The sequence below is a fragment of the Bactrocera oleae genome, chromosome 3 (genome assembly GCF_042242935.1).
Source record: "Bactrocera oleae isolate idBacOlea1 chromosome 3, idBacOlea1, whole genome shotgun sequence".
Taxonomy (NCBI): Eukaryota; Metazoa; Arthropoda; class Insecta; order Diptera; family Tephritidae; genus Bactrocera; species Bactrocera oleae.
This window is the reverse complement of record NC_091537.1, coordinates 57,251,961-57,276,573: the sequence shown is the minus strand read 5'-3', so window position 1 is coordinate 57,276,573 and position 24,613 is coordinate 57,251,961. Positions and strand designations below refer to the sequence as shown.

Below are 24,613 nucleotides of genomic sequence, written 5' to 3'. Positions count from 1 at the left end.
TTCCTCATTTACGTTGATACGATGACACTTATGTTAATCACCTACTGCTTTGAATCAACACTGTTCTTCCACTTATAAAACAAGGTTTTATCAAATTCAATTTTTTCCATTGTACGAGTATGTTGAACAAATATTTTAGAGGTGGCGTTAATTTATACAATTTATGAAAAGTCACTTTAATAGTATTCTAATTAAGACCAGTCCTCTAGGGCAAAGAAATAGATTTTTTTTGTGGCAATTTAGAGGTCAGCCCATGTAGTCATGGTCGTAATTATGTATTCTAGCCATCAGTCTAAATCAAATAAATAATCAAAAATTATGTGTACAAATTTACACACAATGCAGAAGACTAGTGGATTCTAGTTGTCGTTATGCTTGCTTGAATACTAAAACATTTTTGAATCTATCTACTTGAAAACGCAGATAACAACCCTGTGTTAAAAGAGGAACGATTTGTTTGAAAATAAATTTTGGTGAATTATTCAATTAGAAACGTTCGTAGAAAATAAAGTAAACATATTTTCTTAAAAGATACTCATACTTAAGATTTCGCAAAGTTGTACTCGCGCAATTATAGATGCGTAATACGTGGGTTGAATCCTGGCCTTACTAAATCTTTATGGAGTAAATATAATAATATTCAAAGTTATTACTCTATAATCTAATTTGACCCATAAGTTTGAAAAATTAATAGTAAATGTATATCATACCTCTACATCCATTTCTTGGCTTTTCGGCCCCTCAACATCTTCATTTTTCGTATGATCCAATAAAAACTTTAAAACACCCTGTAAATACAAAGAAAAATAAAATATTTTTTTTTTAATTTAGGAGTTCAGCCACGCATGCAAATGAATTGAATAAATATATTGCTTATACAAGCTTTTAATAGTTTCATAGAAGTATAGAACTTTTACTTCAAATAAAACGAAGATGAAATAAATTAATTGGCAAATATATTTGACTTTATTAGCACGCAAGTATTATGGTATTGTATGTTATTCAAATGACAGCATCAATAGTTAATCTAGTGGTAGAACGTGTTACTAGTTACATAATTTTGAGATATATAGATACCGCTATTACGGTTTTCAACTCCGCTCAGTTGAATTAAAGTTGAAGCAAATGCTCACGTAAAGAATAATATCTGTTAAAATCGTTCGTGACCACTCAAATACATTGGAACTTCCTAAATCCAAATAAGCCAAAGTTTTATTGACAATTACGTTTAAATAGGAACCATTTTGTTTCTTACTAAATGAGATAAAGAAACATTAGGCGTGTTTTTTTTGACCGTCATAAGTTAGCAACTTATTCTTTGACAAATAAAACTCACTTAGCTTATTCCATATTTTCGCTTAAAAACTAAACAGAACAGTCAATTTATTTTCAAATGTCTGATATGGCGAATAGGTAAGTTTGAATTTTTAAATTTGTAAAAAGAATATTAATTTACTATACAAATATAATTATTTTGTTCATTTGAGGTCTATAATACAAAAACTGAAAACAAATGTTCTTATTTTGTCTTAATTTTAACTCAATACCCATCCACAAATATCTGTGATTTTGGTTTGTTTACATTTTAGTCTGTTAGAATAAGATTTATCGTTATTGCCAACTTATTTTTTCTGAAAAAATGTATCTATTGTAAATGAAAGAAAAAAAAAAGATGAACTGACAATGACTCTAGTTCAACATATAAGCTAAGATAGACTTCGACAAACCACGTCTCCCACGAAGTAATACTTAATCAGGTGGTTCCGTGGGAGTCTTGAGGTTGGAGTAGGTTGGGTTTAGCGGATTAAAGTTCCGCACTTCGGTGCTTCCCCCTACTTTAAAAAAAAAAAAAAAAAAAACTTTGACAAACCAATCTACATACATATATATGTTGGCTAAATCTTCCACCTCCTGCGACTGGTAGGTACCTTGATGCAGGGGTTTAATCGCAAGGTCTTGCAGTCCCTCTCAACCGGTGTGAGGGGTACCGTACAGCACTCCTCGGACGGGTCGCCAGAGGCTGCATGCGTACGATGACCACGAGCTGCCACCTCCTAATCCAGGGATTTATGTTTTTCTCGTACCAGTTGGATGATTTTAAACAGGAGGTAAATTCGACTGTATTTTAAGGAAGGCTTCCCAACACCGGGCCGCCTTGGGAAATAACGGTGGCTTTAGCAGTCCAGGGGCTCTGGCGCGGGGGACCTTTGTGTTCCCTCTGACATATGCAAGACCTGGAAGCTCACCATGCCGAGCCAAAGGTCGTAAGAAACAGAATTAGCACGAACAAACAAAATTAACAAAACCCAAATCCCAAACACCAACCACTATCAAAACTGGCGACGAAACAGACAATGTCCGTTGCCGGTAAGAGCGACCCAGGAGGTAGGTTCCCACAACAGCCGGTTCTACGTTACCGGAATTGAGCCGGATTTTATCCGGCGCGCGGCCACTTCAGTCGAGTGGCCAACAAAGGACCTGTACGGTCCCAAGGAGGTCAAGTAGGCAGCATGACTCCCAGTCTGACCAGTCCCCGAAACTTCATCCCACTCCAATCCTCGTGCGAGAACCACTCGGCAACTCCTGGTTCCTCCCATAGTTTGTTCCGTGTATCAGACAGTCATACCTCGAATGTCATATCAGTCAAGTGCGATTCTTGTACTAGCTGTTGTCATTTCCCTACGTGTTCTAGACTGCTCACCACGTGTGAGTGGAGCGTGGCGTACATTACTCGGTGCTGCAGAATTACGCCCCCACAACACCCTGCAGTGGCTTCGCCAAACGACAACACAGTGCGACAACCGCCCCCTGCGGGTTCTACAACTGCAACAACCACCACCCACTCTCTCACTCCCAGGATCACCCCTAGACACCCGCGACAAACTCGACTTTTACAATTCAACTGCAACGGACTTCAGAGTAAGATCGAAGAAATGAGACATGAGCCGGGAACACGTATCGACAGCTGTGGTCCTAGAAACCAAGTTAAATCGCCGCTTAGATCTTCTAAGCTATGCAGGTTTGAACATTGTACGTAAGGGCCGCTAGGGTTAATACCTGATAATATCACGCTACGATTGAATCTACTACATAACCACAAATATGTAGCAGCCAACGTCCAACATATTGGGTTCGTTCGAGCTACGTAATAATTGCATCAGTACAGTTACTGTGTTGCATATTTGCTAATACTCTGCTGATGTGCAAAACAAAAATTTAGTGTTGCCGATTATTTGCATAAATTGCGTGCAAAAAGTGAGTCAGAACGTGACGCTGTTGCAAATGTTGCCAAAAACTCACGCCGAACGTGATGCTTTGACAAAGTTGCAGCACTGCTGTCGTGATTGCCATCTCGAACGCACCCATTATGTAGTTTTAGTCAAAAGTATAAATAGTAGTTATACCATATGATGGCTTCTCTTTGTTTAGTATTTTACGTTTGTAACGGTGAAGTGACAGAATAAAGAACGCTACGTACTTTACATATGTGTAGAGCAAAGAAAATTTATAATCTTTTAATGTTGAAAAATTAGTTTGAGTGATATAATGGTGGAGGCCTAGTCTTCATACTGCACAACACAGTGCAATATCGTCGTATCGATGGCGACATCGACATCACGGATACTACCCTTGATTTTCAGGGCATAGCTATCCGGTATATGTACATCTTCTCAGTTACATAGGTGGTAAAACCATTTGATACTAAGCGACTTTAAAGCGCCCTACGATCTTAGGCTTTCCTACCTGTCAAATCATAGGGGGGTGGAGATAGCGGAACAGATAGCCAATTCGACATTCTGCACAATGAATGACGAAGCCCCCACCAGAATTATGAGCAACTGTAGCAACTCAACGGATATTACTATCGCTTATGATGACATCTTCACTGCACTACCCATTCCTATGGAAGTAATTGTTGGGGAACGTCAATTCCGCAAGGAGATCGCAGGTGGTACCGCTCTCTGCATCCCGACTGATTCTTGTTGTGCCCGAATAAGGATGCTCAACTTGGAGATTCGGCTAATGGTAATCAACATAAGCGGACTAAATGGGAAGAAAACCTGAAGTATTTTAACCTCTCCATGGGTGTAAGTAAGCTTTGGTCTACTGTCAAAGCCTTGGCCTTTTTAGCCGGTAGTTCACACTGCACCCTTCAAAAGACAAGACCAAAAGGCTTCTTCGCTGCAAGAAGATTAATACTTCCCCACTAAATCCAGATTTCGAAAGCAACTAACTTCAGACATGCACTGACCGCCATTCACAGTGAAGGCATTAACACCTTCACCGACTCCCTCTCAGTGAATGGCGTACTTGGAGTCAAACCACTACCCATCGCAGACGAAGAGCTCTAGGTGCCACGAGAATCTAGAGTGACCCTTGCGCAACCTCTTTTTGGATATTGTAGCAAGCTAAACTCATACCTATCCAGAATCGACCCCCCCGATATACCAACTATATGTTACGCGTGCAATTAGCACCCGCATGACTCTAACCACCACTTTCCATGCCAACAAATCCCACTCATCTAAAACCTTTCTCCCTATGGTCGTACCCCGTGGAAACAGCTCGTTTCCTGGGCCTTCGGTTAGATTAGCACCCAAGCGGAGATTAGATAACCGTAACAACAACAGCTATGCGCAAGTTTAGCTTTCAGGACGCTCTTTCGACAGAGAAGCGCGCGTGCTACGACTGATGCAGGTAATGCAGTTTCGGCCCCACAACAACCCCTTCAAGCAGGCGCAGCTGTTCACAGGCAGGAGACCACAAACGGAACGGGACCGAGGGTGCGCGTAAGAGGAAGAGAAAACGGGGTGGCGAAAAGATCCCAGAACCAGCTGCGGGATGTCCCGGTGGTCCTGGCGATCCACGTATGAAGGGGATGAGCGGTGCCACTCTAAAAAAGTATCTTAGGCACTTGCAGGATGGCAAATCTCTACAGGAAGTATTGATGCTCTCTTCAAGCAGGAGAAACCCACCTCTGGCCGCAAAGAGACGAGCAGGAGCAAACGCCGCGACCGGCGCTGTATGCGGAAATCAAAGGCGCAGCCAGATTAACGAAACCATGTCATGAAGATGAGGCAGCGAAAGGGCTGCACGACTGAATGCAACAAATGAGCTGAGATCTATAATGGGTGTGGTACGCCGGCTCATTCCATGGTGTTTATTTTAGATCAGGTATGCTAGAAGTCGACTGTAAGGACAAAAAGACGGCTACCTGGCTTGTGGAAGTCGCTCCGAAGCTAGAGGGTCGGAGAGGCCCGGTCCTATGCGTGAAGAGGGGTGAAGAAATACCGCCCATTCACAGCATGACAGTGTTTCTTCCCAGGAGCGCAGGTAAACCTTACAAGTTTGCACTTGGTTTCACCAGAAACCAAACTGAGGGCCTCAATACCTCGGCTTGGAGCGTAGTCAGCAGCAGCATAGAGGACACCGAATGGAGAGACCGCTGCCGTAGGACGAGGACAATATAAGTGTCCAATGATTCACCAACTAACGGAATACTGTAGGAGGAGTAAGCTCTCCTATATACTAAGGTGCGACGCCAACGCGCACCACACTGAATGAAGGAGCACGGACTACAACGCGAGGGGTGAGTCTCTCCTTGAATTAATTTTAGGTAGTAATTTAAGCATTGAGAATATGGATTGCAAACCCATAGTCGTCACCAGTACTAGAAGAGAGGTCGTCCTTAACAAACCTTGTGCAATAAGCCAATGTCTAGGCTGATCTAACAATGCAGGGTATCGAAAGATCCTTCCATGTCAGATCACAGGATCAAACGGTTCGCACTGAAAGTGGAGGTCAGGGACCTTCTGCCGACTCGTATTCCTAGAAACACAAACTGGGATACTTTTACAGATACTTTAGAGTTAAACATAAGTAGAGTGAGGCAGGTAGGGAGCGATGCTACGTCGCTTGGACGAGAGAGCATGCTGACTGCAACAAACCAATTCATAATAGATGCGTACCATTCGGTTGCCCACTAAAGACAACCACAAGAAAACAAAGCTGTTTGTGATGGTTCAGTAAACTCTCAATGCTCAGGATATCAGTTCGCAGGCTTTTCAACAAAGCCAAACGTTCTGGCAACTGGTAGGAATATAATCAGCACCTGACTTATAATAAAAAAATTTGGTCTGCAAAAACTAATAGTTTCAAGAAATTATGTGACCCCAGAGGTAGCCAGATTGCACAAGACTCTGGCCAGAGGACACAGCATTTGCCATAAAAAAAATCTGATGGGACCTATACGACCAGAGCAGATGAAAGAACAATGGCAATCTTGCTTGCGTACTTCCCGGGGACTATTCGGGACCATCAAATACCACCAGTGGTCGCACACAAGCCAGATCGCTCGGATTGGACAGCTGTAAAGAATTTATTCACTGCAGGTACAATAAAGTGGGTACTGGCTTCCTTCTCGCAATTTAAGTCACCAGGGGCGGATGGCATCTTCCTAGCACTTCTGCAGCAAGGAGAGCAAGCTCTATTTTCAAAAGTTTTGGGGCTGAGAGATAGCCTTTCGAATGCAAAGGTAATCATCACACTTAAGGTAGGAAAGAAAGACTATTCTCTGCCAAAATCTTTCAGGCCTATAGGTAGAAAAGATTATAGACAACTATATAAGATCGAAGGCGCTGAAAGTCGCCCCCCTACATGCAAATCAGCACGCATACAGAGCAGGTAGGTCTACTAACACTGCTCTGTATCAACTAATGACTGAAATCCGGAATTCGCTGAAAAATAGTGAGGCGACGATATGTGATTTCCCAGACATTGAAGGTGCTTTTGACAATGTGTCCTACGCAAGGGTGATCAGAGCACTGAAGAAAAAAAATGTGGCAGCTTATATATGCTGATGGATGGAGGTTGTACTGCGTATCAGGATCGCAAAAATAATAGTGGGAGAGAGAGAGTACTGTTGGTACTACGAGACTGTCCTCGGGGCGGGGTACTGTACCCCCCTTCTATGGAGCCTCGTAGTCGATAAAATCCTTAAGCTGCTTACGAACAAACGGAATTCGGTGTCAAGGGTAGCCATAATGGCAAGAGGAAAATTTGAGAACAGTCTGCGATATGGATCAAAGTGACTTAAGCCTAGCAAAGGGATGCTGCCATACGGTAGGTTTAAACATCAACCCGTCAAAAACAACCATCTTCGCTTTCACAAAAAGAGGATCTCTTCCTTGCGAAAGGACCCTCACCCTTGGTGGCAGAGAGTTAGAGGTGTCTAAAGAAGTTATTTACTCAGGTCTCACATGAGACTCAACCTTGCGGTGGAATAATCATATGAAGTTAAAACTGTCTAAAGGCACAAAGGCACTCATGGTGTGCAGACGCCTAGCCGGCAGATCTTGGGGCTGCAAATCAAGTATCATCAGGTGGCTGTATACCATGATCGTGAGGCGTACTGTTACATATGCTGGTTTGGGCATCGAAAGCATCGCAGACTTCGATAGGTCTTCAACTATCGAAGCTGCAGAGACTTGCCTGCGTCTGTACCTCTGGCTCAATGCGTACTTGCCCAACCGCAGTACTAGAGGTCATGCTAGAGCTTACACTGCTCCATCTCGTAATTAAACAGACTGCAAAGCATACCATGCTGTTCATAACAGTAGGGGGGTATGGAAAAAGGAAGTTAATCTCGTCCGAATAAATTAAGGTCTTAGAGGAAAATACACCACTAGCCAACATCTTCCAAGAGACGGGAATAGAAGGAGGGTCAACTTGAGAGGTTTACAATTACTCTCGGGAGTAAGGCGGACTGGAGTGACTCCACAACAGTGTTGCGCTGATGGTTCGAAAACACCGGAGGACATTGGAGCAGGCCTTGCGGGACCGCATACCAAGCTTTCCATACCCATGGGATGTTTTCCGAGCATTTTTCAAGCAGAAGTATTTGCCATAAGTCAGTGTGCAGAAATTAATTTCAAACGTCAAGCTCCGCTAAAAGCAATCTCAGCCTATGAGATTAAATCGCTACTAGTGGAGAAGTGAATAGGAAGGTTGAACGGCCTATCAGTTTGCAACCGTGTACAGCTGATCTGGGTGCCGGGGCATAAAGGAGTAGCCGGCAACGAGTTGGCTGCCCGCTCTGCTGCGGCTTCTACGATGATGGAGCCAGAACCATGCATGGGGTCCCACATCATAAAGGAACTGCTCCGCACGTAGGAGAGAGTGGGTACACGCTGGTCAAATAAAACACGCCTATTACTACTCTCTGTTTCCTTGCTGACGGTAGTTATCAAGAATGCATTTTGAATGATTTTAATATTAAGCTGACCATCAGCCGCAGACGCAACCTACGATATCAGTTGGAGTTTTCTTTTCTCACAAATATGTTGCATTTATTCTACCCTAAGTCCGGGCGGTCAAAGTTGCATGTTCATTTCTGAAAATGTTGCCTTCCAACCTGAAAAAAGTGCAACAATTTCTTTCCTTCTCAAAACGTAAGGCTGAAATATGCTCAGACGATGTTTATGTGTTTAGAAAATGTTTTGTTTTTGAATGAAGTTTATCTACTAATTATAAAGAATCGATCAGTTTTGTTTTGCTCAATAATAGGTATGACCAATGAGTTTGTTGGCATTTTTAAAACTTGTGTTTAAAACTATAATAGGCTCCAGAATCACAGTAGAGAATGGTGTTTTTGACTAAAAGTCGGTGTGGTCCACCCGCAATAATAAAATCGAAAATAATCATTATTTTTGAGCAAAAAACAAATAAAAATAATCATTATTCGATTTTTATTTTTTTTTTTATCATTTTTAGATCACAGGTTTCTTATGCAGGTTTTTGCTAACTTCGTTGCAGGTCAATTTGAACACACCTCAAGGATCAAATTTATGTTATAGTATTACTACGAAATCTCACATACAGGATATACATGTCTTGGTTTGCATGACTATCGTAAATTTCACCGCTATCGAACTCAAAACATAAAAGTTATTCAGAAAGTAATTACTGTCGGCATTGTAGGTTTGTTTTTCCCAAATTTTTGTATTACTTACAAAAGAGAACAGATGTTCTAAAAGAGCATGCAACAAAGTAAGCAAACCCTTGGTCGGCAAAAATCCCACGCATAACCCTCCGAGGGTGCCAACTGGTAATAGATGCCAAAGTTTCACGACGTAGGCAAGGACTAGCTGGCAGCAGTTCGCCACTATTGTAGTAGTGAGGTATCTAAGTTCATGCTTCCTACCAGGGTGTTCATTGCTCCTCAAAAATACAGCATCCAGATAGGAAGTCTTACTGCATAAAGGGCTGGATCAAGGTGTCATGCGACCCGTGCTGAGGATCAATCTGACTGGGAGCCCTTAAATAGCCCAGTCTCGAAAGGAGCTTACGGATACCTGGTACTCTCCTTAATAAGATAGCCTTACTTGGGTAGCGGGGGCTATGCGCAAGCGGACATACTATCCCTTACACTCGTGGTTCCAAGCTATGAACCGATTAAATAAAAATACAAAAAACAAAAAGGAGTTCGGATCTCCTGTAAAGAGGCCGGAGGGAGCGAGTTGTTCCCAGAAGAGAGCAGGAATGGTACGAGCTCGACAACAGTCGGGGCCAGGGCAGGAGCGAAGCTTGGTCCTGGAGCAAAGGCAAGCACTAGTAAAGGAACAGAAGCTAAAGCTGACTCCAAGAAAGCAACAGCAAGGCCAAGGCTTGGTTGCTAAGCAGGGGAAGTGCTGCTGCTAGTAGTGCGTCAGCCAGAGAATGGCTCTTTTTTATAACAGAATACCCAGCAAAGGCAAAGTATGCAGAGAAGCCGTGCGCTGCATAGCTGCTGAGGAAGGTAGAACTGCAACTGCCAACCAATGAGGAGCTCCTGGAATCCATTGATTGCGCGAAAGCTGTCTTGCCTAACTATAAGCTGGATGCGCCAGCAGCGGCAGCTAAAATACAAAGGTCAGCTGAAGAGGCTATGCACCGCGACCTATGATCTATTGTGCTCTCCCCTAGGACTCATCAAACCCCAGCATATTGATTAAATCCAATATACTGCTAGGTGCTAGTGAAGCCATGCGATCCCTGTTTAAAAACATGGATCCCAGGGTCTTAACTCTGCATCTGCAGACTGCTGTGCAGACCACTACCAGGTGTTCTGGGGTCTCCGACTCCATTTTACAGAACCGGCAGTTTGCAGAAAAGACTAAGCCCATGTTATATAAATGCTTGTTGAGCCTGCAATGTCCGGTGTAGAACGCGACAAGTAGCCGGAATTTATTTCTAGGGAGATTGATTACGGTTTTAAGCCGTCTGAGGTCATAACACCCCATCAGCAACCTGGCATGGCGCATGCCTTGGAGATGTTGCCAATGTCTCTTCCTGCCTGCTCTTTACTCTTTACGCAGCAGCTCTTTAATGGCATGTGGACCAACCGCTATGTACGGTTCTGGGCCTATAATTTTTGTGGAGGCTGCAGAGCGGGCCAAACTCGTCAGCCAGTTCATTCCCTGCTATACCTGACCAGGCACCCAGATGAAGTGCATTCTATTGTGGCTTGATGGACTGTAGCGATTTGACCTCAAAAGCCGAGATTGCTTTTAGTGCCGCCTGACTATCGCTGAGTATGCGAAGGCCATACTGAGCGTGCCTAAATATTTGGGCATATCTGAGCCTCTCAGGAAATGAATTGATTAGATGCTCTCGGGCAGGTCAATTATTTCAACGCTGGGAGCTTCAACGATGTGCAGATCTGTCCGAAGGGGTACACCCCAAGGAGGCGTATTGTCCCTACTTCTCTGGATCTTAACAATGAACAAAATGTTGGTGGATCTGGAAAAGAAGGCGGTACATGTTGTGGCCTACGCTGACGATGCGGCAGTTTCGGTTAGAGGCAAGTTCCCGAATACCCTCACTAACGTTGTGCAAAAAATAATAAATGATAATAATCGATGGGCCGTATCGCTGAACCTAAATGCTAACAAGACAGAACTAGTATTGTTCACTAAGAAACACAGTACTCCAGAAAACACGTTACCATTATTAAGTAGCACCAGGCTAGGAGATAAGGCAAGCTACTTGGGACTAATCTAGGGTAAAGAAAGTAGCTACAGCACTTTACACGTGTAAAAGAATGGTGGAGCCCAGATGGGGACTAACGCCTCGGTTAGCTCACTGGTTCTACACAGCAATTGTAAGGCCGCTTATGACTTTCGGTATATTGGCCAATAACGGAAAAGAAATACGAAATTAGAAATATGGAAAGCATACAAAAAGCAGCCAGTATTTGCATGAGCGAAACTCTCCAACGCCAAGCCAGGCACTAAACTTAATTTTACACTTACTGCCAACAGACTTGTTTTGCAAGCAAATGGCAGCGAAGTCTGCTCTTAGACTGAGAGAATCCTTTCTACTAGTCGCCAGTAAAAAGGGGCATTCTATGATACTTAGGAAGATCCCGTTTTTCACCATAACCACGGATTTTCGAAATCCTACAATCCCTGACTTACTCAACAAGCAGGCACACGGGGCATGAAGAACTCTAGTAGGAGTACCAAGAGAGCACTGTCTAATAGGCAGACATTCAAGTAGACTTGGAACGCCATATAACGACTACTGTAGAAGCTGTCAGGAGGTAGAAGAGGGGACTTTAGTCCCGGTGCAATAGGCCTCCTAAAGGCCTAGATCTGTCGAAAGACAGCCACTCTACCTACCTACCTACATAGCAAAAACCTTCATAAGAAGCCTGTAATCTAAAAATGAGTTTTATATTATATATTGTAACGGATTTCTTGATAAATCGTCTACATTGTAACTCAGTCTTGAGTTCGATCACTGGATTGGTAAATAAAAGTCCCAATTTAATGGCTATACACTTTATTTCTAATTCCAACAACTTAACAGTTATTACTCGTTATTCGAGCTTACAACTTCTTGCTTATGTCTCAATTGCTCTTAACAAGAGAACATTCTAACTCGAACTGTGTTTGCTGCACAATCCGGCAGCCCTTATATAGTAAATCTTAAAAAAAATGTCCCCACTATAACATTTTGGCAACTACGAATTCGGTGTCTAGTGGTTTTTGGCAATTTATCGTCGGTTCGATTTTGTTCTATCATCCGTATTCGTCACAATATGATAAATAATGATTATTTTTAATTTTTATTTGTTTGCTCAAAAATTAGTAAAAAAAAAGGGAATACCTAGATACTAGAATATAAAGTGTTACCCTATCGACATATTTTGTAAATGAACCGAAAGAAATAAAAAGAACGGATTATACCCCAATAACAGGAAATAAATAACACATTATTAGATTTTTGCCCAGAATTCTTTTATGTATTGGCGGCCTTTGGTCGCGCTTCAAAAAAAAACCCTGGTCGGTTAACACCGGGATGTATTCTGTTTATTGGTGTGAATGCCTTCAATATTAGTTATTTTGCGTAAAACTCCTTTTTACCTTGGCAGGCTTCGGCCGAGCTTTAAAATATAACCGGTGTTGGGAAAATTTTAGAATACCGTTACAGGATTTCGGTGATAAAATGAATATGGGCAGATAAAGGAGGTTCTCCATATGAGGACTTTATATTTTTACTGTTTCCAAAATGTAGCTTGCCTCGACCAGCTTTTTCGTCATAGGCTCAACAAATGTTTTATCTTTCTATATATCTAAAACAGTTTTTTTACCCATTTTCTACTAATAGTTTTCCTAAATAAACGCAGTAATGTTCAACTAGTTAGTAGATCCGACTCTCGTGGGAACGGTATATTTGTATGATAGCATTTGTTATTTATCAGTATGCAACCCTTTTGTTATTGTACGAATAAATAGAATTGAACAATCAGTTACAGATTTAATTAAAGTTATTTTTGCATTATTTAATGTGAAATAATTGTCTACAAACGAATTAGTGAAGTGTTAGTGGATATAAAAGTAAAAAAAAAATAAAAATTTTAAACTGTAAAAATACGTACTTTAAATAGTAGAAATTTTCAACTTTAAATGCAAATATTTCGAAAACTATAAGATTCCCCCGATTTTTTGATCAGGAAAACGAATGCTATCCCATGCCCATTCACTGAAAATCTCGTGGTGCGTTTTTAAGTGATTGAAAAATTCCAAACAAGAAAATTTTAAATTATTCTAGTCATCCGATCTATGCAATTTCTTCGGAGATTGCATTATTGCCCTAAATAAAAATCTATGCCAAATTTCGAATAAATACCTCGTCAAATGAAAGAGTTTTCCATACAAGCACTTGATTCCGATCGTTCAGTTTGTATGGCAGCTATATGCTATGGTAATCTAATCTGAACAATTTCTTCTTAGATTACATTGTTTCCTTAGACAATAATACACGCCTAATTTTGTGAATATATCTCGTCAAATAAAAGAGATTTCAATGCAAGCACTTTACAACGATCGTTCAGTTACTATGGCAGGTATATGCTATAGTGATCCGATATCAACCATTCCGACAAATGAGCAGCATCTTAGTGAAAAAAGGAGAGGTGCAAAATTTCAGATCGATAGCTTAAAAACAGGAGACAAGTTCGCGTATATAAAGACAGACAGACGGACATTGCTAAGGGGTTACATACAGTTAGAATTTCTTTTTTGTAATTTAATTGTTTATTTATTTATTTTTGTATAGTTCCGGTGATTATTTTCGAAGTTACACGCAAATTTGAAAAGGCGTTTCAGAGTGCTTGGAAGTATAAGGCCGGAGCGCAGCAATTTCAGCAATTTCTAAATATTTGAAATGTAAGATCTGTGACGGAAATGTCAAGTTTCAGACTGCTTCTGAACGAGGACTTGGTTTTAAAATTGTTTTGCTGTGTCTCGCACTCTTATGAAATAAATCGACGATTTTTATTTGTCATAAGAGTCCTCGGATTAGGATTAAAAGGTGCAGCAAAATTTTGTGGATTAATCGGCATGCGAGCTTTTATATCACAGCCCACTTACGATTTGATAGTAAATAATATTAAACTTATTCAAGAGGCTTGTTCTGAAGAAAAAAATTTGACTTTCGAACATCAAGGTGACGAACATTCGACAGAATTAACTGTATCTGGCGATGGCACATGAAAAAAGCGAGGGTATACTTCTTTGTACGGTGTGACATCATTAATTGGATTCTATTCTGGTAAAATCATATATATTGATGTAAAAAGTGCCTACTGCAAACTGTGTAAAACTTGGAAGAAACTCGATACCGGAGAATATAATGAATGGCATGCAGAACATGAAAATACTTGGACTATAAATCATGCTAATTCTTCTGGGAAAATGGAAGTTGAATCAGTCGTTGAAATGTTCCAACGTTCATTGGAAAAACTTGGAAAAATAATGTATTGGACACGGACAGAAATGAGCACGCGACTCCAAGATTGTGTCAAAAAAAATGTTGAAACAGTTGAAAACAAAAAAACACTCTCGGTAGAAAAGACAAACTTACTGGAAAAATTATCCATAAGTTGACAGTTTATTATGGCTTAGCAATCAGGAGAAATTGTGATTCCATAAAAAATGTATAATGCTATCTGGGCCACATATTACCATTATTGTTTAACTGACGAAAAACCTTAGCACGACAAATGGCCGGATGCACCGGACTCATGGTGCAGCCGGCAAAGGGCTGCAGCAGTCAATCAATTCCCCACTTTCGAACATGATTATGAGCTAATATCTGAAGATGCTGCTGAGGCTATACGTCCGATTTTTACAGATCTCAGCAGTGAGAATTTATTAGAAAGATGTGTAGGTGATTTTAACCAAAACAACAACGAGGGCTACAATTAACTGATTTGGAAAATCTCTCCCAAAATTCTTCCGGACGGTTCGAAAACTGTGAAAATCGCTCCATACATAACTGCCGGCATATCCAATGAAGCAATGGCATGACTATTGTATTATATTTTTGAAGGTAATAAGGTATTACACTTGGGCCTAATGCGCATTTATATGCCGAAAAAGAAGATGAGCAGCGCGTGAACATTTCCGATTGCAGAGCGCGTGAGAGCATCCGAATCGGCGGATGTTCTCTTATATGGGCCTGGAATAGACGACTTCATGCAAGTTAAAAAAGGTATCCCATGTAAAGTGCATTTCAAAGAAAAAAGGTTTTTCTCTCCGATAAATATTTTTGTTTTATAAACAACTTAAGGCCGAAATTTCGGTGAAAACTCGATTTTTTTTTGTGAGAAACCGGTATTTTTTAAAAACAAAATATTATTTTGCTTTCCTTCGATTAATTACTAGATTTTACATTACTTTAACGAAATCTGTTTGGTTTTTTAATTTCAGATGATCCAGTTCAGAGATATAGTGGTTACCATAAAACGTCTTTTTTGAGAGGAGCTCCCTGAGATCAGCTGTAGCTCTTTTCCAAAAAAATAATTTTACTAGAACTAAGTCTTAAAATAAAGTTAAAAGATATCATATGTGTAAAAAGTTTTGGATCAATAAATTTAAGTTTTCTCAGAAAATTTTCTGAAAAATTCACTATTTTTCTCTGTATATAATTCTAAATCAACTCAGCTCATCCTGCTGGTCATTTATGTATATATTTTACAGGATCTCGGAAAGTATTTGTTTGGTTGGTTCTTTGCAAATTGTTAACTAAATGTTGCAAGTGTCTGTAAATTGCAACTGCTGGAATATCATCGCCTTCACTTTTCTTTACCGAAAAGTACACAGCACCACCACAGCACTTAGTGTCATAAACACCCAGATAGTTCATGGCCTAAACCAGAAGCCACCCTGCGAGAGGACAATTCTCGTAGCGTTGGACTTGTCGAACGCCTTCGACACAGTCAACCACACAACGCTACTTGAAGACATTGAACAATCTACGCTCCCTGAACCTGAAGCGGTGGACTATGAACTACCTGAGCGGTCGGCATTCATCCGTACTGTTTCAAGGTCAAAACTCCAAACTGAGAAGAATTAAACAGGGGGTTCCGCAGGGTGGTGTCCTCTCCCACTACCGCGATAACTGCCAAAGTACAGAGCCGCAGCAAAATCCTCAAAGACAAAGAAACGTTGTTGGCAACATACAAGGCAATCGGCCGGCCGGTCCCAAACTATGCAGCCCAATATGGTCGCCTGGATGTAGTGACAAGCAGAAGAAGAAGCTTCAGACCTGTCAGAACACTGCACTCCGGACTATCACGGGATGCCTCTTGATGTCTCCAATCGAACACCTACATAGTGAGGCCCGTATGCTTCCGGTTAAGGAACACAACGAACTCCTCTCCAAGCAGTTTCTGCTGGGGTGTTTTCGTAGAAACCACCCCTGTAGTCGCCTGCTTGTAGCGGAGCCTACTAACACTAACCACCTCTTTGCATGCCCAACAAACCCCACTCATCTAGCACCCTTCTCCCTATGGTCCGACCCCGTCGAAACAGCTCGTTTCCTGGGCCTCCCGTTAGATGACCTCGACGACAACGAATCTGGAAATTATCACCCAAACTAGGTAACCGTTACAACAACCACAACAGACATTGGCAACAACTTCACGAGGGTTTACGACCTCAAACGGTTTAAAACCGTAATTAATCTCCCGAGGAACAAATTCCGGCTGCTTGTCGCATTCTACACCGGTTATTGCAGGCTCAAGAAGCATCTCTTCAACGTGGGCTAAGCCTCTGCTGCAAACTGCCGGTTCTGCGACATGGAGCCGGAAACCCCAGAACATCTGCTTATGAACTGCACAGCAGTCTGCAGACGCAGAATCAAGGCCCTGGGATCCATGTTTCCAAACAGGGATTGTATCGCTTCACTAGCACGCAGCAGAATTTTAGAGTTTATCAACATGCTGGGGCTAGATGAGTCGATATGACTTAGAGGAGGGCACAATAGACTATAGGTCGCGGTGCATACCTCAAAATTAATCTATCTATCTAGTGGATATAAAAGTCAAGTATATAAGAGTAAAATTTATTTTAAATTAAAACAATACCTAGGTAAATTTTTAGTTTAGGTCCCCCAACTAAGAAGGCCTCAAAACGAATTTTTTTTTAAATCGTCTTATTTTGACGCGAATATTACAAATCCGTGAGCAGAAAGTGAATTTTTTCAACATTTCTATTTTTTGTCAAAAAAAAACCAAAAAAAAAAAACCGTTTTTTTAATTCATATGCAATTTAAATAAAAAATTGTGATACATTAGAATTAATTTTTTTTTCCGCTGCTGAAAGGAGTTCGGTGCAAAATAACTATGAACACCCCGGTGTTGGACCGACCAGGGTAATTTTTTGAAGTGCGGCCGAAAGCCGCCAGTACAGAAAGGAGTTTGACGCTATTGAATTATGAACACCCCGGTTTTGGACTAACCAGGATAATTTTTTTGTAGCGCGGTCGAAGGCCGCCAGTGCGGAAAGGAGTTCGACGATCTCCGATATTCGTCCATACCATCAGATCGCGGCGCAAAAGAAATTGTGACTGTTACATTTCTTCAGTATTTTTTTTCACAAGAAAATGTGGTAAATGTGTAGTTTAGGTCCCCCAACTAAGGAGGAATCAAAACTAATTTTGAAGGTGTTTGACGCGATTGAATTATGAACACCCCGGTGTTGGACCGACCAGGGTGGTTTTTTTGAAGCGCGGCCAAAGGCCGCCAGTGCAAATAAGAAATCTAAATAAAAACAAGTAAAGAAGGGCTAAGTTCGGATGTAACCGAACATTTTATACTCTCGCAAAGTCAAATGGTATACTCGTTTGAGATTTCTTTGTGGATTAGCTGATATTTTCGGTAGAAGGTCAACTATAGGCACTGGGGTCCACATATTTAGTACTTAGGGGCTTGAACAGTTTTGGTTCGATTTAGACAATTTTTGGTCACAAGGTGGCATACTTATAACGTATTATTCACGCGAAGTTTTACCCCGATATAATCATTGTTGCTTGATATGCATAGTGGAAAGTGAAAGAATCAGATGGAATTTAAAATGGTGTTATATGGGAAGTAGGCGTGGTTGTAGTCCATTTTCGCACTATGACATAGAAATATGAAAAGAACGTCATGCACCGAATTTTGTTGAAATTGGTTAAGCAGATCTCAAGATATGGGTTTTCACCTAAAAGTGGGCTGTGTCACGCCCACTGTCTAATTTTGAACGCGGTTCCTATAAAGTTATCTCATACCATCCCAGAGAAAAAATTTAATGTCTCTGGCGTGTTTAGTGCTTGATTTACCGCGCTTTTAGTAGTTTTTAACAGTACATATTTAGTACTCAGGGGCTTGAACAGTTTTGGTTCGATTTAGACAACTTTTGGTCACAAGGTGGCATACTTATAACGTATTATTCACGCGAAGTTTTACCCCGATATAATCATTGTTGCTTGATATGCATTGTGGAAAGTGAAAGAATCAGATGGAATTTAAAATGGTGTTATATGGGAAGTAGGCGTGGTTGTAGTCCATTTTCGCACTATGACATAGAAATATGAAAAGAACGTCATGCCTCGAATTTTGTTGAAATTGGTTAAGCAGATCTCAAGATATGGGTTTTCACCTAAAAGTGGGCTGTGCTACGCCCACTGTCTAATTTTGAACGCGGTTCCTATAAAGTCATCTCATACCATCCCAGATAAAATTTAATGTCCCTGGCGTGTTTAGTGCTTGATTTATCGCGCTTTTAGTAGTTTTTAACAGTACCGTTATATAGGGAGTGGGCGGGGTTGTCCCTTGATTTCACCCATTTTCATACCGTAGATAGAGGTGCTAAAAGCATTTGTTCCCAGTGAATTTTGTTATTATAGCATTGGCGGTTTAGGAGATATGCACATTAAACCTATTAGAGGCGGGACCACGCCCACTTTAAAAAAAAAAAATTTAGCTGCAGATGCCCCTCTATAATGTGATCCTGTGTACCAAATAACAGTCTTGTATCTTATTGCGGAGCTTAGTTATGGCAATTTATTTGTTTTTGATTAATGGCGTTTTGTGGGCGTGGCAGTGGTCCGATGACGCCCATCTGCAATACCAACCGTCTCATGGTACCAACAAACATGTCTACCAAGTTTCATAAAGATATCTCAATTTTTAATCAAGTTACAGCTTGTACGGGTTTTGAAAATTTGACATATGAATACATTTGGCGTAAAAATATAGCAAATCAGCATCATGATCCATTTGTGAAATTGTCGGATGCAATAAAACATACGTTGAAGCCATAAAACCTTTTTCTTTTATTCAAATGGAAAATTTAGGTCGCAATATTTTGTAGAGGGTAATTGGGTTTTTTATTTATTTTGATTGCTTTCATTCGTTTGGATATAGCAAAACTTATTATCTGACAACATGGAACCCATTTGTTATTGTTCATATAACGAAAATTGTGTAAACTTAAGGGTGGGCTTTAGTTTAGCATCCCACGATTTCAGGGTTAAGAGGGGTATGGTTGGATATTTGCCGCCGGAAAGAAGTTTGACGCGATTGAATTATGAACACCCCAGTATTGGACCGACCATGGTTATGTTTTTGAAGCGCGGCCGCCAGAAAGAAGTTTGACGCGATTGAATTATGAACACCACGGTGTTGGACCGACCAGGGTTATTTGCAGTACAAATAAGAAATCTTAACAAAAAAAAAGTAATGTTAAAGAGGGTATATCACTCTCTATAAACTTCAATTTTTTTTAAGGATAGTTATAATAACAGTGAAGATTTTGAAATTTTGATATATGAATACATATGGCTTAAAAATATAACAAATCAGCATCATGATCCATTTGTGAAATTATCAGATGCAATAAAACATACGTTTAAGCCATAAAACCTTTTTCTTTTATTAAAATGGAAAATTAAGTTCATAATATTTTGTAGAGGGTGATTGAGTTTTTTATTTATTTTGATTGCTTTCATTCGTTTGGATATGGCATCACTTATTACTGGCAACATGGAACCCATTTGTTATTGTTCATATTACGAAAATTGTGTAAAAACAAAATGCTTATTTAAAGCAAATATTTAAATATTTAATATAAAATGAACATGAAGAAACATTGCAGTGAAGTGTTAGTGTGTAATAAGTGCATTATATAAAAGAAACGTTAACCATAAATCGAGAAATTGTTAAATAAAATTTGTGAAGTTTTCAACTTAAAATGCAAATATCTCGAAAACTATATTTAAATATTTGGGAAAACTTTAGTATAACGGCCCACGCTTTTGGGGATAAAATGGGTATGGGCGGATAGAGGAGATTCTCCAGATCAAGAATATATATAGATATAGACGGGAAACTTATAGTTTTCGAGATATTTGGGTTTAAAGTTCAAAATTTCGACTATTTAAAGTACGCATTTTTCCCATTTCGAATGAGTTATACACTTATATTTTTCACTTTTATATCCACTAACACTTCACTAATTCGTTTGTACACATTTATTTTACATTATATAGTGCAAAAATAGTTTAATTCAATCATTAAATTATTGTTAAATTCTATTAATTCTGACAATAACAAAAGGGTTGCAAAATTTCAAATAACCAGTGTTACCTTATCGACATCTTTTGTAATTGAACTGAAAGAAATTAAAACAGATAATACCCCAAATACAGGAATCCAAAACCTAGAGAAATAAACATTTACAAAGCATTGATGTTAAGTATTATGTTATACCCTCTATGGCAATATTACTTTTTTCTTGTAGAACTTCTTTTTGCGTTGGCGGCCTTCGGCCGCGCTTCAAAAAAAATAACCCTGGTCGGTCCAACACCGGGGTGTATCAATATATTTTTCACGCAGAACTTCTTTTTGCGTTGGCGGCCTTCAAACGCGTTTTAAAAAAATAACCCTGGTCGGTCCAACACCGGGGTGTATCAAGGTTTTTTTGCGCAGAACTCCTTTTTGTGTTGTTTCCTGTATCTAGGGTACAATCTCTGTTTATTTTATTTTTCTTCGATTAAAAAATATATCAGTATGGCAACACTGATGTTTTGACATTCACAACCATTTTGTTATTGTCAAAATTAATAAAATTGAAGAATGATTTAAATATTGAAATAATGCTATTTTTCCAGCATCTAATATAAAAAAAATTTCTAAAAACGGATTAGTGGATATAAATGTGTTAGTGGATATAAAAGTGAAAAATATAAGTGTATAATTCATTTTAAATCGCGAAAATACGTACTTTAAATAGTTGAATTAAACGCGGCTATATCTATATATATTCTTGATCTGGAGGATCTCCTCTATCCGGCCATACCCATTTTATCCACGAAAGCGTGGGACATTATTCTAAAGCCGACCCAAATATTTAATATAAAATAAATATGTAGAAACTTTGTAGTGAAGTGTTAGTGCATAATATAAAAGTAAAGTTAACCATAAATCGAGAAATTGTAAAATAAAATTTGTTCGGCCGGAACATCCTCACTCCACCCATACACATTTCACAACCGACTGCAGGGGATGCTACACTTAACATAAGCTTTATTACGCACTTAATTATTTTTAAATTTTAAATGCTCAAAAATCATAAGCCAGCTACAGCTATATACATACATATTTTATATGTACACATTTTAACCCCGAATTCGGGAGGATTCTATTCTCAGTCGAATTCAACCGTTACTAAACTTTAAATATTATTAACATTTTTAAAATTGTATATACGAAACCTTGAAATCTGACCGATATCCTTTTTCAGTCGACATATTTTTCACAATTGTTCAAAATACACCCTACGTTGCTTAACTTCGCTCACGCGTTAATAAAAAAATAATCGATTTAAGGTAAACTGGACAATTAATGACGATCACCGATGATAGAAAAAAATCGAATCGACGATGAATTGCCATAATCAACTATCGATAAATCGTCTACCTGTAACTCATTCCTGAGTTCGATCACTGGATTGTTAAATAAAAGTCCCAATTTAATGGCTACACACTTATCTTTATTTCTTATTCCAACAACTTAACACTTATTGCTCGTTATTTGAGCTTACAACTTCTTGCTTATGTCTCAATTGTTCTTATCACGACAACATTCTAACTAGAACTGTCTTTGCTGCACAATCCGGCAGCCCTTATATAGTTAATCTGTAGCAAAACATTGCTTCTAGAACATTCTGGCAACTACGAATTCGCTAACTAGCTGCTTCTGGCAGTTTATCGTTGATTCGATTTTGTTCTATCATCCGTGTTCGTCACAATATTGTAGTGGCGATGTCAAAAATTTATTGTATGAAACAGGAATAATATTGTCACGGATTTCTCGATAAATCGTCTACCTGTAACTCACTCTCGAGTTCGATCACTGGATTGTTAAATAAAAGTCCCAATTTAATGGCTACACACTTATCTTTATTTCTAATTCCAACAACTTAACACTTATTGCTTGTTATTCGAGCTTACAACTTCTTGCTTATAGCTTAATTGCTCTTATCACGACAACACTCTAACTAGAACCAGAGAACGTATATCATAGAGAAGGTTCATGGTGTGCCGATTGTCAAAATGTTCCTCCTGACGGAGGGTTACTCGCCGACTTAAGAGGATCTCACCACAAACAAATTATAAGGGGATTTCACCAGAATTTTACCCCTGCGGAGCGCAAAATAACAGAATTGAGCATTTTGAGTGTTAAATGAGAAAAATAATGCTAATAAAAGAAAAATATATATGAGAGACAGCCAATGAAGGGAAAAGCTAGTATATATATATGTATTACCATATATGCAGGTGCTTTTTTTTTAACTTTTTCTAATATATGTTTTAATGGGGAAATCCCGCCAAAACGAACCACATAAGTTAATACATGTGTATTGACAATATATGCAGGTGGTTTTTGATTGGAAAAGTACTTGTACAAAGCGCAAGTAGTTAGATTTTTTTCTAATTGTAGTTAATATATGTTTTAGTCTGGAAATTACGCCAAAATGAATGAAAAGGAGGAAGGGTCAACGGAATTTTAGTTTTAAACCCGTTGTGGGTTTACTATTTTTCGTATAAATATAATATATATGTTACTTAAAAGGAAGTGTCGCGTTCGCGAATGTGTTGCAGAATCAGAAAGATTGTTTTCGTTTCCCAAAAACGAGGAGGACCTCCAAAAGTGGGTGGAAAACCTGAAAATCCCACCACCGCTGGATTTACCCGCCCACAATGCATTCATTTGCATTAAACACTTCGAGCGAAGTGCAGTAGGCGTGAGAAGACTGAAGGCACATGCTGTGCCCACCCTCAACCTTGGTAAGTTTTTCTTCTTTCAATAATATAAAATTATATAGAGTAGTTTATATAAATATACATTTGATAACTTTATTAGGATTAGAAAAACTTTAGAACTTTATTTTAATTAGAAACATGTGTATAATTTATAATATATTATTAGTATGGTAGCAATATAATATATTACATCCATACAGTTGTATGTGTATGTAGGCATGTATGTATATTGAGAGTATAATTTTGGTAGCAAATATACTAATGTTTATATACATACAAATTATTTCTCCGGGATTCTTAGTGGTAGTTCGTTGTTTTGCTTGTCATCTGTTCAGTAGCTCATGAACTCGTGGTTAAAAAACTAAAAGTTCATGAGCTCTCTCAGAAGGCAAAGAGATGAGTTTCGGATCATTTTATTCATGACATCCAATATTACATACATATATTAACATGTGTACATATATAAACATTAGTATATTTGCTGATACTTCTAATATAAGTATATACAGTGATGTGCGATAATGGTAAAACAATAATATTTATTGTTGGTGTTACATTAATATTTAGTGAAGTATCCATGGTTTTTTAAAACTGCTGTGCAAAGTCTAACGATTGTTTGTATCATATAAAAATAATCGAGTAAGATATAGGAAGATATATATACATAAATGATCAGGATGAAGAGACGAGTTGAAATCCGGGTGACTGTCTGTCCGTCCGCTTTTAGCATCTTTATCGACGGTGTGAAAATAGGTGAAATCTAAAACGAGTAGAGAGCCTGTTCATTAACGAACATTCTACTTTCGGGTGAGTAATGAACTAACCAAATGAAGAGAATATTTACGTTTTTTTAATGTTTTGCTATTTATTCTATTTACAGGTTCTTTTTTTCTTTTCAGCTCCTTTATATTTTCAGCTTTTCTTCTAATTTCAATTTTATTTTATATTTCCAGGTTTTTTTCATTTTTCTTTTTATTACTGTTTCAACTGAGCCTAGCTTTTTTAAACATTAATATTGCACTTAATCAAGATGGATTAAATTGTGTTTAAAAAAGCAGGTGAAATTAATTGACTTAATTTAATTATTAAGTCGTGTGAGAAATTTCCATTTGAAATGGAAAATTTCGTAAATCAGTTTTTATATTTTAAAATTGTACTTAATTTTTATTTAAATTTTATAAAAAACCTTCAATTGTTAGTTTTAAGAAAAATATAAGTAATAAAAGTTACATATTTTATTTTAAAACAATAAAGTTGTCTTTACTTTAGAAGGAATACAATTTCGTGCATATGCCAATATGCCAAAAAAAAACTTACATAACTTTGACCAACAGAACCATACTCACTTTTACAAACATACATCGCATATGACAAGTGCAAAATCAACCCTTATTCATATACAACGTGGCATGCGTAAATGGAAACAAAGTCAACAGGTCATGTGCATATATACGGGCAGATGTGTGTACAAAAAATT

At 38.9% G+C, this 24,613-nt stretch overlaps 1 protein-coding gene, 1 long non-coding RNA gene and 1 pseudogene across 6 annotated transcripts in view; 2 read left to right on the top strand and 1 right to left on the bottom strand.

Moving 5' to 3' along the window:
• Positions 1-24,613, bottom strand: part of LOC106623288 (uncharacterized) — an 84,795-nt gene that overhangs the window by 38,369 nt on the left and 21,813 nt on the right. For 2 of the 5 annotated variants that reach the window (XM_036375830.2, XM_036375832.2), the window contains exon 2: positions 711-788. In XM_036375830.2, the coding sequence (XP_036231723.2) occupies positions 711-788 (78 nt within the window). Of the gene's footprint in view, positions 1-710; positions 789-21,469; positions 21,745-24,613 lie in introns of those variants that run through there. The other 3 variants (XM_014242740.3, XM_036375836.2, XM_036375843.2) reach the window with 3 other exon arrangements.
• LOC138856430 (uncharacterized) lies at positions 1,403-15,108 on the top strand (annotated as a pseudogene).
• Positions 23,167-24,279, top strand: LOC118683381 (uncharacterized). The gene is made up of 2 exons (XR_011395358.1): positions 23,167-23,943; positions 24,017-24,279. It is a non-coding gene; the product is annotated as an uncharacterized lncRNA (long non-coding RNA).